Source organism: Zootoca vivipara, chromosome 11 (genome assembly GCF_965207765.1).
Source record: "Zootoca vivipara chromosome 11, rZooViv2.hap1.1, whole genome shotgun sequence".
Taxonomy (NCBI): domain Eukaryota; kingdom Metazoa; phylum Chordata; class Lepidosauria; order Squamata; family Lacertidae; genus Zootoca; species Zootoca vivipara.
The window spans coordinates 36,584,984-36,599,893 of record NC_142594.1 but is presented as its reverse complement, the minus strand read 5'-3'; the positions used below and the strand labels follow the sequence as shown (position 1 = coordinate 36,599,893).

The 14,910-nt window shown below is 42.0% G+C and overlaps 1 protein-coding gene across 12 annotated transcripts in view; it reads right to left on the bottom strand.

Moving 5' to 3' along the window:
* The window catches only part of MLLT10 (MLLT10 histone lysine methyltransferase DOT1L cofactor), a 107,579-nt gene extending 92,917 nt beyond the window's left edge, over window positions 1-14,662 (bottom strand). For 2 of the 12 annotated variants that reach the window (XM_035129304.3, XM_035129309.3), the window contains exons 1-3: window positions 13,992-14,637; window positions 7,011-7,090; window positions 5,353-5,407 (exon numbers count right to left, since the gene is read on the bottom strand). In XM_035129304.3, the coding sequence (XP_034985195.3) occupies window positions 5,353-5,407; window positions 7,011-7,090; window positions 13,992-14,160 (304 nt within the window). In that variant the 5' untranslated portion in view covers window positions 14,161-14,637. Of the gene's footprint in view, window positions 1-5,352; window positions 5,408-6,166; window positions 6,616-7,010; window positions 7,091-13,171; window positions 13,310-13,991 lie in introns of those variants that run through there. The other 10 variants (XM_088653913.1, XM_088653916.1, XM_088653915.1 and 7 more) reach the window with 8 other exon arrangements.
* Window positions 14,663-14,910: the final 248 nt, after the last annotated feature.

Below are 14,910 nucleotides of genomic sequence, written 5' to 3'. Positions count from 1 at the left end.
TGTTGGTTTTTGGTTTCTCCCTCCGTCTCTCTCCTTGTTTATTTATTATTGTTATTGTTATTGTTATTAATAATATGCCACCCATCTGACTGGATTGCCCCAGCCACTCTGGGTGGCTTCCAACAAATTAAAACACTAAGCACGGTAAAACATCAAACATTAAAAATTCCCTACACCTTCAGACGTCTTCTAAAAGTCAGGTAGTTGTTTATTTCCTTGACATCTGACGGGAAGGCATTTCACAGGGTGCGACTACTGAGAGGGCCCTCTGCATCCTTCCTTTTATGCAGCTCCTGAAGAGCACCACAGTGTCTTCCTATCCAAACAGATAGATGACTTGGACTACATGGAATGTGCCAACTTCACAAGAAGAAGCTACCTTCCAAATTCCTGGAAACAGAACTTATCTCAATATTTAATGCCCTTCTCTGTACAATGAATGAAAATAATTTAACAAAAACTATTTGCTTTTAGAAGACCTACTAATTTGTTTTATCAGACCATCTTTAGTATTCTTTTTATTTATAGCTTACTATACAACACAACAGTAGGTGTCAAACATGCCCTACTCTCAGCTTCAATCAGGGAAGAACAGCCACAAATCAGTCCAAGTTTGAAAACAGATGATTCAACAATCAAATTAAAGTTGGGTATCTCAACACTAGCATTATGAAGCTGAGTTCAATATTAAAATCTCACATTTGAAAGAGATTTGTGTTGTTTATAATTATTAAGTAATTTATATCAGAATCCAGCTACAAGCAGATATACGTACTTAATACAATATATTAGCAGTAGTCGGTGACAGCACTTGAGTAACTTAAGTTTGCATTAGTGCTTTTTCTTTTAACTTGCAGAGCCTTAATGAAATTCAGAGGGAGAAAGCTGCTGACTCAAAAGCTGGCATGTGACATTCCTTACAAGCTTAGGAGATCCCCACTCTAACCCTTAAAAAAATGACGACACTATTGCATTGTTAGTTGGCTTTCAACCAAGCAGCTGCCTTCAGAAATCCTGTTATAAAGCTGACAAAGAATGCTGATGCACAACATTCCTGATCAGCATCCAGTTGGAACAGATTTCAATCCAGTAACTGGTTCTAAATATGCTGAACTAAAAAGCTTTGTTGTGTACAGTGCAGGCTTCCAAACAAAACAGTAAAACAAGTAAGATTGCAAATACTGGATGCTTTGTAACAGTTTAAAAGAACCAACTCCCTCACAGCTTTTTAAGCCTCTTGTTGATTTATTTAAAGCACACACACACACACACACACACACACACACACACACACACACACAAACAACTACCGGTAGCACCCAAACGTTTTTGCAGAGATACTGAGCTTTAAAAAATAAGTGTATCTGGTGTCCATTCTTACTCAAGGGCATCTAGCTGGAGATCAAAGATGTGCAATTTAAGAGTAGTGGTACAAGCAAAACATAAGGTCAGTTGTTTATGCAGTGATTAAGACCTCTGTGGAAATCTCACAGTTGTGAGATATATACTGCCGGCTACAGCAAGCAACTGGAATTTAAATTGGTGAATCTAATACACAAACAAAAAGTATCCAACTTCTTAAGAAGAGTAAGATGCTATTAGACAAGAAACTGATGCAGAAGGAAAAACAACTGTATAATGCAACAATGTGACGGGGCAATTTACAGTAAGTGGACATGACGAAAGCTTTGTATAGCAACAGTTAGTGATACTGTCAGTTTCAAGTGGAGTTCCAACGGGACCACCAATATGCAGTCTTATGTGTAGCTTCTGCCAGACCCCTCTGCCCACTGAACCTCTTGTCTTTATCTTTGCTTAATGCCTCGAAATTTGAACTTTTGTTCTTCTGCTATTGTTCTTCTGAGATTATGAATGGCAGAGCTCTTTCTGTTTGCAGCAAGAACAGGAATTCAGAAAATGCTGCCAGGGTGCAGGGCAGGGTAATGTTTTCCACTACCCTCTCCTTCCCCCGGCAACCCCTTTCTCATGATGCTCCAGAATGTCACTAAATGGTGCAGACCACAATTTTGACGAACAAATGGCACGCATCCTAGTAGGAGCTTCCTACCAAATGAACTCCACCCACAGGTTGTTCCCACCAGCAGAACTTTAGTTAAGATCTGATCCCAAATTATTATTATTTTCATTCTTTTACATGCTATTTTGTTTTTAATGTAGTATAAATTCTGTTAACAGAATACAAACTAAAAATATAACATGGTCTATGATAATTTCCTAGTTCAACGCTAAATAAGCTACATGTCATAAACACAGCTTGAAACATAATATTGTAATAATGAAACAATTTTTATAATGCCTTAAAATATGAGAAAAATAGCTTTTCCCAGGGCAAGAAAAAACATGATTTCCCTGGCAAAGCCTACCCCTAATAAATCCCATGCAAACCCTACCATTAAGTTGAAAGTAATCTTCATTTTAGGCAAGCTTTATCCAGAAGCAACTTTTGAAAATAGTTTTAAAGGCTTTATTATTTTTATAGCATATCCTCCAGATTGTTGATAATAGGAGGCTGATATTTTTGCGTAGATAGCAATTTAATGTTCGGCAGCTCATTTATATTTATTTTTAAATTGGTGTGCTGCCAAACATGGTTCCTTGGATCCCTCAGGCTGGCTAATACCATATCATAAACATAAGAACAGTACCAATTTAAAATACAGAAACATAATACAAGGGGGTGGGGAACCTATCTGGCAGGTTCCAGAAACATTTAAGTGTGTGTGCCCTTTCTTTAAGACTTCACTCCCTCCTCTCAAAGCCTGAAGCACGAAGGTTTTCATCAACTATCTAAAAGTAAAAATCGAGCTAGTCAGGTTGTAACAGGACTTTTATAACTTGAATTTATAACTTGAAAAATGCTCCAGTGGATGGCACTGTGCAGATAAAACCGTGGTGAAGATAGGATTTCTTCACAGACATCACCAAAGAATCTGTGTTCAGCTGAACCTAACTTGACCTTTCCTACACCTTTCTGCACCTCATCATCCAGTTCCTTCATTGTTCTAAATTGCCTTGACTATTCTAGAGCAAGTCTGACCAGGCCTGATGGGAGTTGGAGTCTGCCAACATCTGGAGGTGCATTGGCTACTCCTGTTCTGGAGCCATCATGTCCAATACTCAAGTCGGTTCTTGGTTTAAGAGTTTCACTCCAGGGGGGGGGGTTGGAGGACCAATATTGGTCTGCCAAGGGGTCAAATTAACCCATGAAGCTATTTGCCCCCAAAACATACCCACCTGCCCATCAGCCAGTGTCACTGGGTAACTTCAGCTGATGGATGGGGACAGGGTAAAATCCTGCTGAGTACTGTGAACCCTGTAAGCAGCAGGACTGCACTCTCTGCTCACCAACTGGAGAGCAGGAAACTCAGTCTTGCTGGGATTTGCTTTGCCAGCACATTCCCTGCAGGGAATGAGCTTGGGAAGCAGACCGCTCCCCACACTTTCACAGGAATCCCCACCTATCAGTCAACTGACGTGTTGTGGCCCACCCCCAATCAAACTTGGGCCCCAGGGGTTGGGCAAAGATAAAGATGTGGCCTATTGAGCTAAGTAGTTATCCACCCCTGAGCTAGAGCTTTGACAGGACAGTCTACCAAGTGCACCAAAAATGCAGTTTGGAAACCAACTAGACTAAATCCATCAACCTTCGAATGGGAACAATCCTTATTGGCCTACCACCTATGCAAGACTTGACAGATACTCCCAGAAAGTCAACTGTCCATGATAATGGAGCAGTTTCATCTCCCAAACAGCACCCTCTACCCACTAAGATAGTACCCTAATCAATACACATATTCTATGTCAGTAACCACAAGTTCATGGAAGTTAATACCTTATTCATAGTGGTAATACAACAGCAGAGACTACAAGGCTGAAATGAAAATTCTTGAAGTCCTGTATATTCCTGCGTGTAAGACTACTTTTTAACCCAGGAAAATCTTCTCAAAAGTCAGAGGTCATCTTATACGCCGGGTCGTATTTCTTATAAGGCAAGTATATCCCAAACTCCATATTTTAACGGGGGTCATCTTATACGCCCAGTCGTCTTATACATCAGAATATACGGTATATGAAGTGCTTTTCCATACAAAGTAGCATGAAGGCAAGACCAACTTGTTTCTTGATGCATATTTTCATCTCTTACATTAGACTCCAACACAAAATAAGAGATAGCTTTGCATCAATAATAATCCATGTCCTATTTCAAGAAAATTATGCTAATGAATCATTAGGCAAATTAAAGCTAAGCTAAAGTAAGCTATGCAGACTTTTGCTTTCTTCTAATAAGCACATTTGGGGCTCTTAGTCAAAATTTAAAAATCATGTGTTACTGATTCCCTCTAAAAAGCATTATAGCAAGAAACCTGGCTTCTAAGTTAAAATGAGAGTATAAATATGATGGTATTAGTGCCATGTTTTTATCTTTTATCCTATTATTGCTTTTTTGTAAGCCACCTCAAAAAGTCTCAAAAAGAGATGGGTCATAAGTTTATAAAATAAAACTTTATCATGGAACCATGGAAATGGAAATTAATCACCAACGAAACACAAATTAAGCATTCACAAAAATGAAAAAAAATTAAGCACAGATAAGTTTCCATGTATTTTAATACAAACAACCTGCATTGGCTCCAAAGTCTAATTCAAAGTGCTGATGACCCTAAATGGTGTGGGTCATGGATACATCTCGTCTTCTACATGAGCCTAGCCACAGTTTAAAGACCTTCTTCAGGAGGCCTTCTCCATGTGCTCCCTCTATAATGGATGGGTGCAGGGTTGGGCAAGCTAGTGTGTGCTGTGTGGATGTTGCTGGACTTCAAATTTTGCCAACCCTGATCATTAGCCATGCTGACTTGGGGAGAAGGAAACACCATTTTAAAGTCAGGTGGTATCATCAAGTAGTTGCTTGTCATATTAAGTGTGCCACTTGAGTTAGCAAACCATAGCCACCGAAGGAATTAAATAACCTTCACTGTTCACTTACACTGAATTATTTTTGCATAAAATTAAAGTCTACAATTTATATACAGCCCTCTAGCATGATGCAGTGCTCTCATTCTCCATGTGTAAGAGGAAGATAAGATTTCTCATATACATGCTGCAAGAATAAATACATTTTACAGAGATGAGCACCTAAATTATTAAATATACAAACTCTGAAATACCTAAGTTTCAAAGCTCTTTAGAAAAACAGAATATTTATATGTGGGGCTCCAAAAATCTTAACCACACAAGCTATGTTCCAATTTTATCAGTTTATGAAACTGAACTGCAGAAAATGGAACAAAATCTTTAAATTACTACAGTTTTTGGAAAAGGTAAAAGACTTACCCCCATTATCAGTCCTCTTCAAAGCACCATCCTTATGAGGGCATAATTCGCATCTCTGCGGGAAGGCAAACAGTTATTAAAACAAGAAATAAGGTACCGTACAAATATTTTCTGTAGTTGACCCATTTCCTATTTGTCTCCTTTCTCATAAATATAGATGCTTTCCTTAAGTTAAGAAAATTCTCTCTAACAGACATCTATGTCTTAAATAACAGCTCAGTATCCAACATTTCACGCCCATGGTTTCTACTCCTCTAAAGCTCCTTATGAGAATGGCCATTTCTAGAGCTCAATTTCTAAATTACGGACAAGCCAAACCTCCAGAGCCTTTAAATTCTGTATTTACAGGAACACCAAAACAAATAAGACAACCTCACGTGCCTCTGCATACACACACTGCTCCAAGTAATAGTGCTAAAAGCAACACTGTTGTATCAAAACCCACAAGATAGATCTGTTTTGCATGAGCCACATGTTTTGGCCTAAAAGAATCAATACCAACCATTATTGCAAAACTTTATGTTGAGACTGTGTTGTTTAGTACAATACTAACCATATCCAGAATTCAAATTAAAGTTGGTTATCTCCATACTAGCATTATGAAGCTGAGATCAAACAACCAATATTAAATTCAATACATTTGAAAGTAGCAGGAGGATTATGTAGTTTATATTTATTAAGTAATTTATATCAAAATCCAGTTATATCAAAATCCAGAACTTCAGTTCTCCATATATACCGTACTTCCTTTTTACTTCATTGCCAATACAGAATTATAAGAAAGCTTTATCAGTACAGTGGTACCTCGACTTACAAAGATGATCTGTTCCGCAGCGCTCTTCGTAAGTCGAAGTCTTCGGTTGTCGAAGCACCCGTTCTGCGCATGCATGAAGCGCGATTTTGTGCTTCTGCGCAGGCGCAGAACACGCACGCAGTGGCAAGACTTCCGGGTTTGCCAACTTCGGAAGTCGAAACCTTCGGAAGTTGAGTCATTCGAATGTCGAGGTACCACTGTAGTTGCGAAAGTATCCTCCAAATTTGGAATTAATAATACCCCAAGGAAGTTCATGTGTTGAAGCCAGAGAGTTGCAGGCAGACTACAGAGCCAACCTGATTTACCTCTCTTTGGTTTACAGTGTATTCTCATGGTGGGATGGTGGATGTCCAAAAATCAGAGAGAAAAACATTTATCAAGATAGCAGAGTACCACACTTCTGGTGATACAGTGTTTGTGTCTGGCTTCTCTCTCTCCCTCCACTTGTTGCAGGGAGTCAATGGGGAAGAAAATGAAAGTTAGCATTCCCTCACAAGATCCTCTGCCATCCTTTCCCCTCACCAGAAAAAGGTTGTGGTGGTGAGAAACACAACTATGAAGCATGCAGTACAGTATTTCTGCAACTGTTAGCTTCCGAGCAGCACTGAAAATCATGCCTGGTTCTCTCTGTACTTCCATATTAAAACTAGAACATGAAAAAATCCAGGCAAAGAAAAAAAATGAATTTCTATGGCTTCCAGTGGGTATGTGCCCACTGTTAACCTGAGAATGAGAAAGCTTCACCCCCTGCTAAGAATGATACATTTTGAGCAATGCTACCAAGATAAGAACTACAGTAGATTAAAACATGCACCCAAGTATTTACACACCAATTCAAACTTACCACTCTAGCTGCTCTTTCCTGAGATTCACATTTTCTACAAAACCAAGGTCCAGTAGGTACTTGTACAATTCCATAACATGCTATTTTGGGAGAAAAGAGACAAATAGTCATATTAAAAATATGTATATTACAGAAAAATAAGTACTGCAATACACACATAGGTAAATGCAAGGGTCATTCTGAGTGTACATTTGCAAACTGGAGAAACTGTTGCGGGCACCACACATACATTTCAACCAAAAACACACCATAACGTATTCTATTGGCTACTATAGAATGTTTCTTTCAAGTCTAACTTCAACAGGGGGAGAGGTGGAAGAGATGATGTTGTGGGAGCCCTTGGTCAATGGGTAAATGAATTTTATTTCATCTGTCTAAAAATAACAGGTTATCAGTTTATTTTAGGGTTGTGCATTGGATTCAGAAGAACCCCAAGCTAAAATTTGATGCCTCAGTGGTATTGTAAGCTTACCTGCGTAATGACAGGATCTGTTCAAGTCTGCACCAGTTAAAGCAGGGACCCTAAACCACTTCATATTGACTCAGTGATACAGGCATTTTAAAAATGCTGCAGACAAGTGTCTACTAAAACTGAAGCTATGCTTCTAGGCTTACCACACAAGGAAAATGCCAAATTGTGAGGTGAAGGGGCAACAGGTACACTACAAAATTGAAATTTAGCTTGCCAAGCTTAGGAAAGACGTCAGTATAGAATGGGATAGCTTCTTCACAAAAGACAGATCTACAGCAGCTTGTAATCAGAAAGCAACCCCCCTTTTAGTTATTCCTATGCCAAAATCCATTTTTATAAGGTGTATCCCACCTACGTGCCTGTATTAACAATTTCCTGCTAAAAATGTGATATTTACAATATGTCACTTATGCTTATGCTTATCAAAATAATAAATAAAAAGTGTTGCCGACCCCCCACCACCACCCCCAGCTATACATTCTGTTTTGGCACCCAAAACCCAAGTCCCAGAGCCATTTGGCTCCTAGCTTTTCTATCCTAGCTTCTAACACTGCTTGCCTTTAATTTAGCAAGCATTATCCACTCTACAGGGACCTAGTGTGCCTACAGAATTTGTTAACTTCTGTCAAAAGGGGAAAAGTTAAGTCTCTCTCTCTCTTTTTTTGCCCATTAATGAATGCAGGGGAGAAACAAGTGGGACTAAGACAAACCTACAGAGCTTCTTGAACCAAGGCTGTCTGTTTCCTTATAGTATCAAATCTTGTGGTCTAAATGTGCATGCAGACACACACAACATACACACACCAAAGAGACTGGATTCAGTATGGTAAAGAAAGAAAATTCTACTAATTTCAAAATGCATTTACAGCCAAATGAATTTATAACCAACACTTGCATAATTCTGGGTGCAATCCACATCCTATTGAAAGCAAAGACAAAACTACAATTTTTTCCAATTACACAAATTGCATTTTTTGTGTTACAAATAAAAACATTGTATAAAAATAGCCTTTCAGAGCAGACTGCCAAATTTAACAACATCATATAGGGTGTTACTATAAAAACGCTATCCAAAAACATAAGGAGAGTCATTTTTACATTCAAAAGTCTGTCCGATTCTAATCAGTACTCCTGTTATCTAATATACCACAACAGAGTATATGTGCAGCATTATCACAGAAGAAAGCACATTAGCCCAAAGATGCTCATATTGAACCTGAATTCTTGTTTAACAATGGCTGCATTCACACACAACAAGCCAAGAACTGTGGCTAAACAACCCATGTTGCATGTGCCCAGTTACTTCTGTTTCATTCTATGCTTCCTGAGAGTGCAAAACCCGAGAAAGGGAGAGTTAGCATTATATCCAAACCCAGGATTGTTAAACCTTCGCTGAAAATTGACTTAAGTTTGGTTCAAGATCCTTGGTTTACAAGACCTGGCTTGTTAGAGTGAAACAACCCAGGTTTGGAAGTAATGCTAAGTTAATCCTTCCTAGTTTGTTTACTTGCTCATGCAAAAGAAGAAACTAAGTGTTAGCAATCAGCCTACATCTACTAGCCCAGGGATCAGCAACCTTTTTCAGCTGCCCTCAGACCAACGGGTGGGCCGGACTATATATTTTGAAGGGGGGAAATGAATGAATTCCTATGCCCCACAAATAACCCAGAGATGCATTTTACATACAAGCACACATTCTACTCATAAAAAAACACCAGGCAGACCTCACAAATAACCCAGAGATGCATTTTAAATAAAATGACACATCCTACTTATGTAAAAACACACTGATTCCCAGACCGGACTGAGAAGGGAATTGGGCTGCATCCGGCCCACGGGCCTTAGGTTTCCTACCCCTGAGACTAGCATAAACCTCCTGCACAGTATGGTGTATAAGCCAAGGTTCTTAGCTTACAATTATATGTAAATGTGGCCACTGAATCATTGGCACTTGAAGGCCTTCACCAGCAAAGACCTTGTTCTCCCTTATGTGCCTGCTCTTTTCCAAGACTCCTCTCTAGTTTTACACTTTGCTGGAGATAAAGCCTCCCCCAATTAGACCCAAATCTAAAGTCTAAAGTTAAATAATCCATTTGACCTTGCATACCTAAGCTCCTGTTTGTACTTCTCAGCCTGCCATCTCTTGTGACCTGCCTCCTGTTATGCCTTTTACTCTTTCCACAGTTCCTGCTCCCAGTCCTTCTGAATAATCGACCCAGCTGTGACCTTGGCTACTATCAGTTGTGTCGTTGGTTCTTCTTCTGCATGGATAACTGACTGCACTGTCTCTCTTCTGACTCCTGAGGTCTGGTTCCTCTTTATGCTTTGTGCCTTATACTTTTTTCACGGTTCCTGATCCCTCTCTTGTCTGGCTCTCATTCCATGGTGCCTCAAAACCTGCTGTTTGTAGACTCCAGAGCTCTAATGCTGCAGCAACAAGCTTATCAGGTGTAAGCCCAATGAAAACACCCATCCCTACAACAAAGTGCTCACCAACTGCCGCACTTAGGCCAAAAGTGTAATTTCCCCCATATTGGGAAGTGTGCCAGGGACAGTCTCTTCTGGTCTTAAATGGCCCAAGAGGCAGATGAGCTATTTCAGATTCCAAGAAAGACTGCAGAAGCAGCAGGAGGGGACAAGTGAGATAAATGCACTAGAAAACACCCATGTACTCCTCCAGAGCACAAGGAAACTAAACATTTTACAGTCCTTATCATGTCTATCTACTCAGGCAATGTGAATAACCCTGCACACCTGTGTAGTCCCATCCTAATTAATGAAACTTAAGAAGTCAAATATATACACAAGTACATATTATTATTATTATCATCATCATCATCATCATCATCATCACTGACATTTATTTATATAGCACCATCAATGCACATGGGTCTTTACACAATTAAAATGAGAAATTCTGGAGCTCAAAACAGGTATACGTACTCAAAACTGCCTTCCATCAACATTTGCCAATGCTGCTTATACCTTTTATGCTTGCTTTTAAGCCTCAGCAATTTGCTCTCACATGATTTACGATGAAATGCTACATATGTGCAAGTCTCTCTAAATCCATGTGTCACAAGCATGACTGAGCTTAGGAATTAATATTGCAGAGACCACTGTGCAAACAGATCAACTAGCCCAGGGCTTTATATAGTCCAGAATTCAACTGCACCATAAAGCTAAATACCCTGAATATGAGCACAAGCAGAGAGCATGTAACAAAACTAAGTTGGAACAGCGGATCATACAGAAGTCTACTTGAGCACTCAGAATGCATTAGTGCATCAGATCAGCACTATATCTCTGGATAGCTTTAGTTATACAGCACACAGTATGATCTTATGTGTATTTACTTGGAAGTTAAATCGCTTGGATTAAACTGGGCTTACTTCCAGATAGGTATGCATGAGACGGGGCCTTAAGATACACTTTGCAGTGTAGGCTGAAGCTCCCAACCAACCACAACTGTAGTGGCTCCTGCATCTGAATTAATAAAAATATTGGGTGTATTGGGAATGTTTTCCAAAATTGAGCCGAATATTTCTATCACCTAATTAGCCAAAGTGATTTCAGAAATTTTGGGAACTGGTGTTGTTAGCATGTTCAAAAAGATGGAATAAACTTCATGATGCCTCTAACCAGAAAAAAGAAAATACAGGGTCTCTCTTAATACATAAGTTGTGCAAAAGTAACTGGCTTTCTTAAAGCAAATTTCCATGCTAGCACCCCTCTCCTTTCCTTATCTAGAAGAAAATGTTTATGTCCTACTCTGTTTACTCCTCAGTGCTAGGACACCATCAGATGCCATGCTTACGGTAGTCTCCGTGTCCTCCGTTGCCATCACATAAACAAAGAGGGTTAGCTACTTTAGAGGAAGGGGATACTTATTTCTGTGCTGTTCACATACTTTGCATATGCAAGTACATTCCCCACAAGGAGAACCAATTCAAATTGAGTAACTATTCAGGTGAATATTGCTCTGGTTTTCCTTTTTAAGGTGTTATTTCTGCAGCTCTACAAAAGCCTCCCACAATTTCAAATTCCTTTACTTAACATGCTGTCACTGAAGAATGGAGCACTAAAGGAATGACAGCTGTTCCTCACTACTGTCCTGCTGCATAGGCACCTTGCTTCTAAGTCCCCTGGGGAAATAGCTACTACAGGAAGAGGGGGACCCTAAGCTGTTTTTTCTCCATTGATGTCTAGTTCCCTCCAACAGGTTTATTGGTACACATGAAATCAATATAAAGGAAATGGTATTTTTCCCCCACAGTATATTCATAGCATTTAATTTAATTTCCAGAGAGAGATCTAAGCCTTATTGCAAATAACCTTGAGGACCCTGGTGCAGACCCAAACAATGATATAACAATACAGACATTTGCAGCTATTTTTCAGATAATGTAATTGTATGTGCATTTACTTAGGAGTAAACCCCACTGAACTCAATGGGGTTTACTCTGAGAAAACATGCACGGGATCAGGCTTTCTGGTGCTTTTTCAGAATCCAATTACACACCTAGAGTGCAACTGTGATTTAAAAGCAAAACAAATACTCTAATCAATATTAGTCTCACATGAGTACTTTTGTACTGCAACTCCTCCTATAAGTCTCCCTATTCCACTTTCAATTTCTTACTTCCTATTTCCCATTATCATACTACGTCTTAAAGATTTTGCAAACTCATAACCACAGCAACAGAAGAAAAAGTTGGGTTTAGCTGCATGTGTGGGGAAACTGAATAAGAGCACAGATGCCACAGTCTCTCACTTTCATTAAAAACTGAGACTTACTATAAATATAGATATCAATTTCAGTTTACAGAGTACAGAGGATTCCGCAAACAATATACTGTAGGGTGCACGTAAACTAAGGTTTTTCTGCAATCCTATAGTCATGCAGAAGAGGATGGGGCACATCTGCACCACTTTGTAATAGGTCACCATCTGCGGCCCATTTCCTGGTTGCTCACATGAAATCTCATACCTCTAAACACGCATAAGCTTTTGTGAAATGAGAGGGGAGCTGAAGTTTCACATTGCCCCTTGACTTGGACAATGTCCTATCCCTCCTCTTTCTCTAGCACATGCAGACACCTTGACCCCTTTTTCAGTGCACTGAATCAAACACATAGGTGCACAGTTGCAATTCTAAAGATTTGCTGTAACAAAAAATAGTAAGCCCAGACCTGAAATTCTAGAAAAAGTACATGCATGCACACTGGAAACATAAAAAGATTAGTTCCAAGGTGTCACCCTTCAGGTGGGAGAGAATTCCTGAAGATTTTCATGAAAGACAGAGTTCACATGAAGGAATGACAGTTCATTCCATTCTCCAGTACTCCTTCTGACTAGTCACAAACTATGTAGCCCTGCAGCCACCTCTCACAAATAGGATTAAAAAACAATCTGGATCAGCTGGATCTTTTGTACTATCATGTATGTACTCACATACTCTACGTTACGACCGCAACAGTAACATATTCCAGACGTAAAGGAAACTCATACAGATCATCAGAGACAAGCAGAGACACACTGTGCTCATTATAGCAAGCAAAACAGCAACACAGCCACTCAGCTGGGCACCAGCCAACTGCTCTCCCTCCACTAATCCAAACAAATCTACCATCAAAGGATAAGTCAGTCCACAGTGCCCCTTTCCTCCCCTCCCCCAACACTCTCCTACCACAAACAGGAAGTCTCCTCATCCAGCAGACACCATCCAGCCAAAGGACGCTCCGGCAGAGGCAGTCGGGAGGAAAGGAAAAGGGCAGTCACATGACAGCTAACTCTCCCTTTGACAACACGTTTCCTGGCTTCTTACCTAGATTTAGGAGACAGGAGGAGGAGCAAGACTTTTCGAGGACGTGGAAAAAAAGTGCAAAGGGATACCGACTTAGCAGGCAGGGGCAATTTTGCTAAAAGCAAAAAAGCGCACGTTGCCCATACTCTTTAAGCTCACGCGTCGAAGTGATTTAATACTGCTCCGTACCTATCCCTTCCTGCCTACTTTCACTACTAAGGACGAAGGAAGGAAGGGCAGGCACTCACACAGGATGAGGAAGTAACGACTAGGGCGACACACGCAACTTATTCGTTCACACACAAGGATAACATACCTTGTTTCTGACATTGCTGGCCAGCCCCCTCCAAAAGCACATGCCCGCCCGCCCGCCCTCAGCATCTTTGGAGGGGGTCCATTCATCTCCCTCTTCCTAAAAGGAGCCCTTGAGTTTTAAGCATCCATGAACAAGCCAGCAACAGAGTTAACAGGAGGCAGGGAGAAGGCGGCCCACTCCTGCAAGCAAGGAGGGGAAAGACGTGGATGGCGCACTCCATAAAGTGGTGACTTGTGACGCGTGTGCGAGACAGAGAAGATACATACCGGGGGGAGGGGAGAAAAAGAGACGCCTCCGAAAGCAGCCCCCGGCCCGATCTCTCTCTCTTCGCCCCCCACCCCACCACCTCCCAAGAGAGGTTGGCCGAAGCAGGCCCGTCTCACTCACCTTGATGCACTGCGACATTGCAGCCATGCCCGTCGCAGTAAACCAGCGGATTCTCGGCCCAGCCCCTCTCGTCGGAGCAAACGCAGCAGCCGCCGATCATCTCCTTCATACTATTGGAGAACTCTCCCTCCAGTGACACAGGCAGCAACAACGGCTCGCTAGAGACCATCTAAGGGTTAAAAACACCGTCAGCACGACACCCCCCGGCACCGGAGAGACCCCGGCCGCCGCCGCCTCAGTTTTGGCCCCGCAGCACTCCGCCTTCAGTCGCTCAGCCACCGCCGCCGCCAGTACCGCCTCCATAGCAAGGACGTGGGACCCATGGCCGCTGGTGGCGGCGGCGGCGGCGGCGGCAGCAGCAACAGCCGAGCGGCGGATGAGGGGCTCCTTCCAAGTTCCTCGCTGGGCGCCGGCTCGGCCGGGCAGGTACCCAGTCCGTCTTGGGAAATCTCCAACAAGGAAGGACGGCGATTAAGGGTTTGCTGGCAGCGGCAACAGTCCTGCGGGCCGCACGCACTGGGGGGGGGGGATAGAGAGAGCGAGCAACGCGAAAAAGGCAACAGAAGCAGGGGCCTGCTGCACGCAGGCGCACTGCAACGCCTCCTCGGCGAAGGCCCCGCGACGCGGCAGCACAGCCTTCGCTCTCTCGCTTTTCCTCCTCCTTTTCCCCCGCGGTGGCTCATGGGCCGACAGCAGAACACGAGCTCGCTGGGCGAAGTTCTGTGTCGCGCGCTGCCCCGCTCGCTCTCAACCGTTTTTGAGCGGATGCCCAGTCAGAGCGTGCGCGTGATGGGGGCGGTAGAGGTGGTGGTGGTGGGGAGTCCCCGGGGGCAGAGGGCCAAGTGACAAATATACACTCCTGCTGCCGGGCTCCTCCTGCCTTGAGGGACTCATGCTTTTGGGGGGGGGGGTGCGAGTG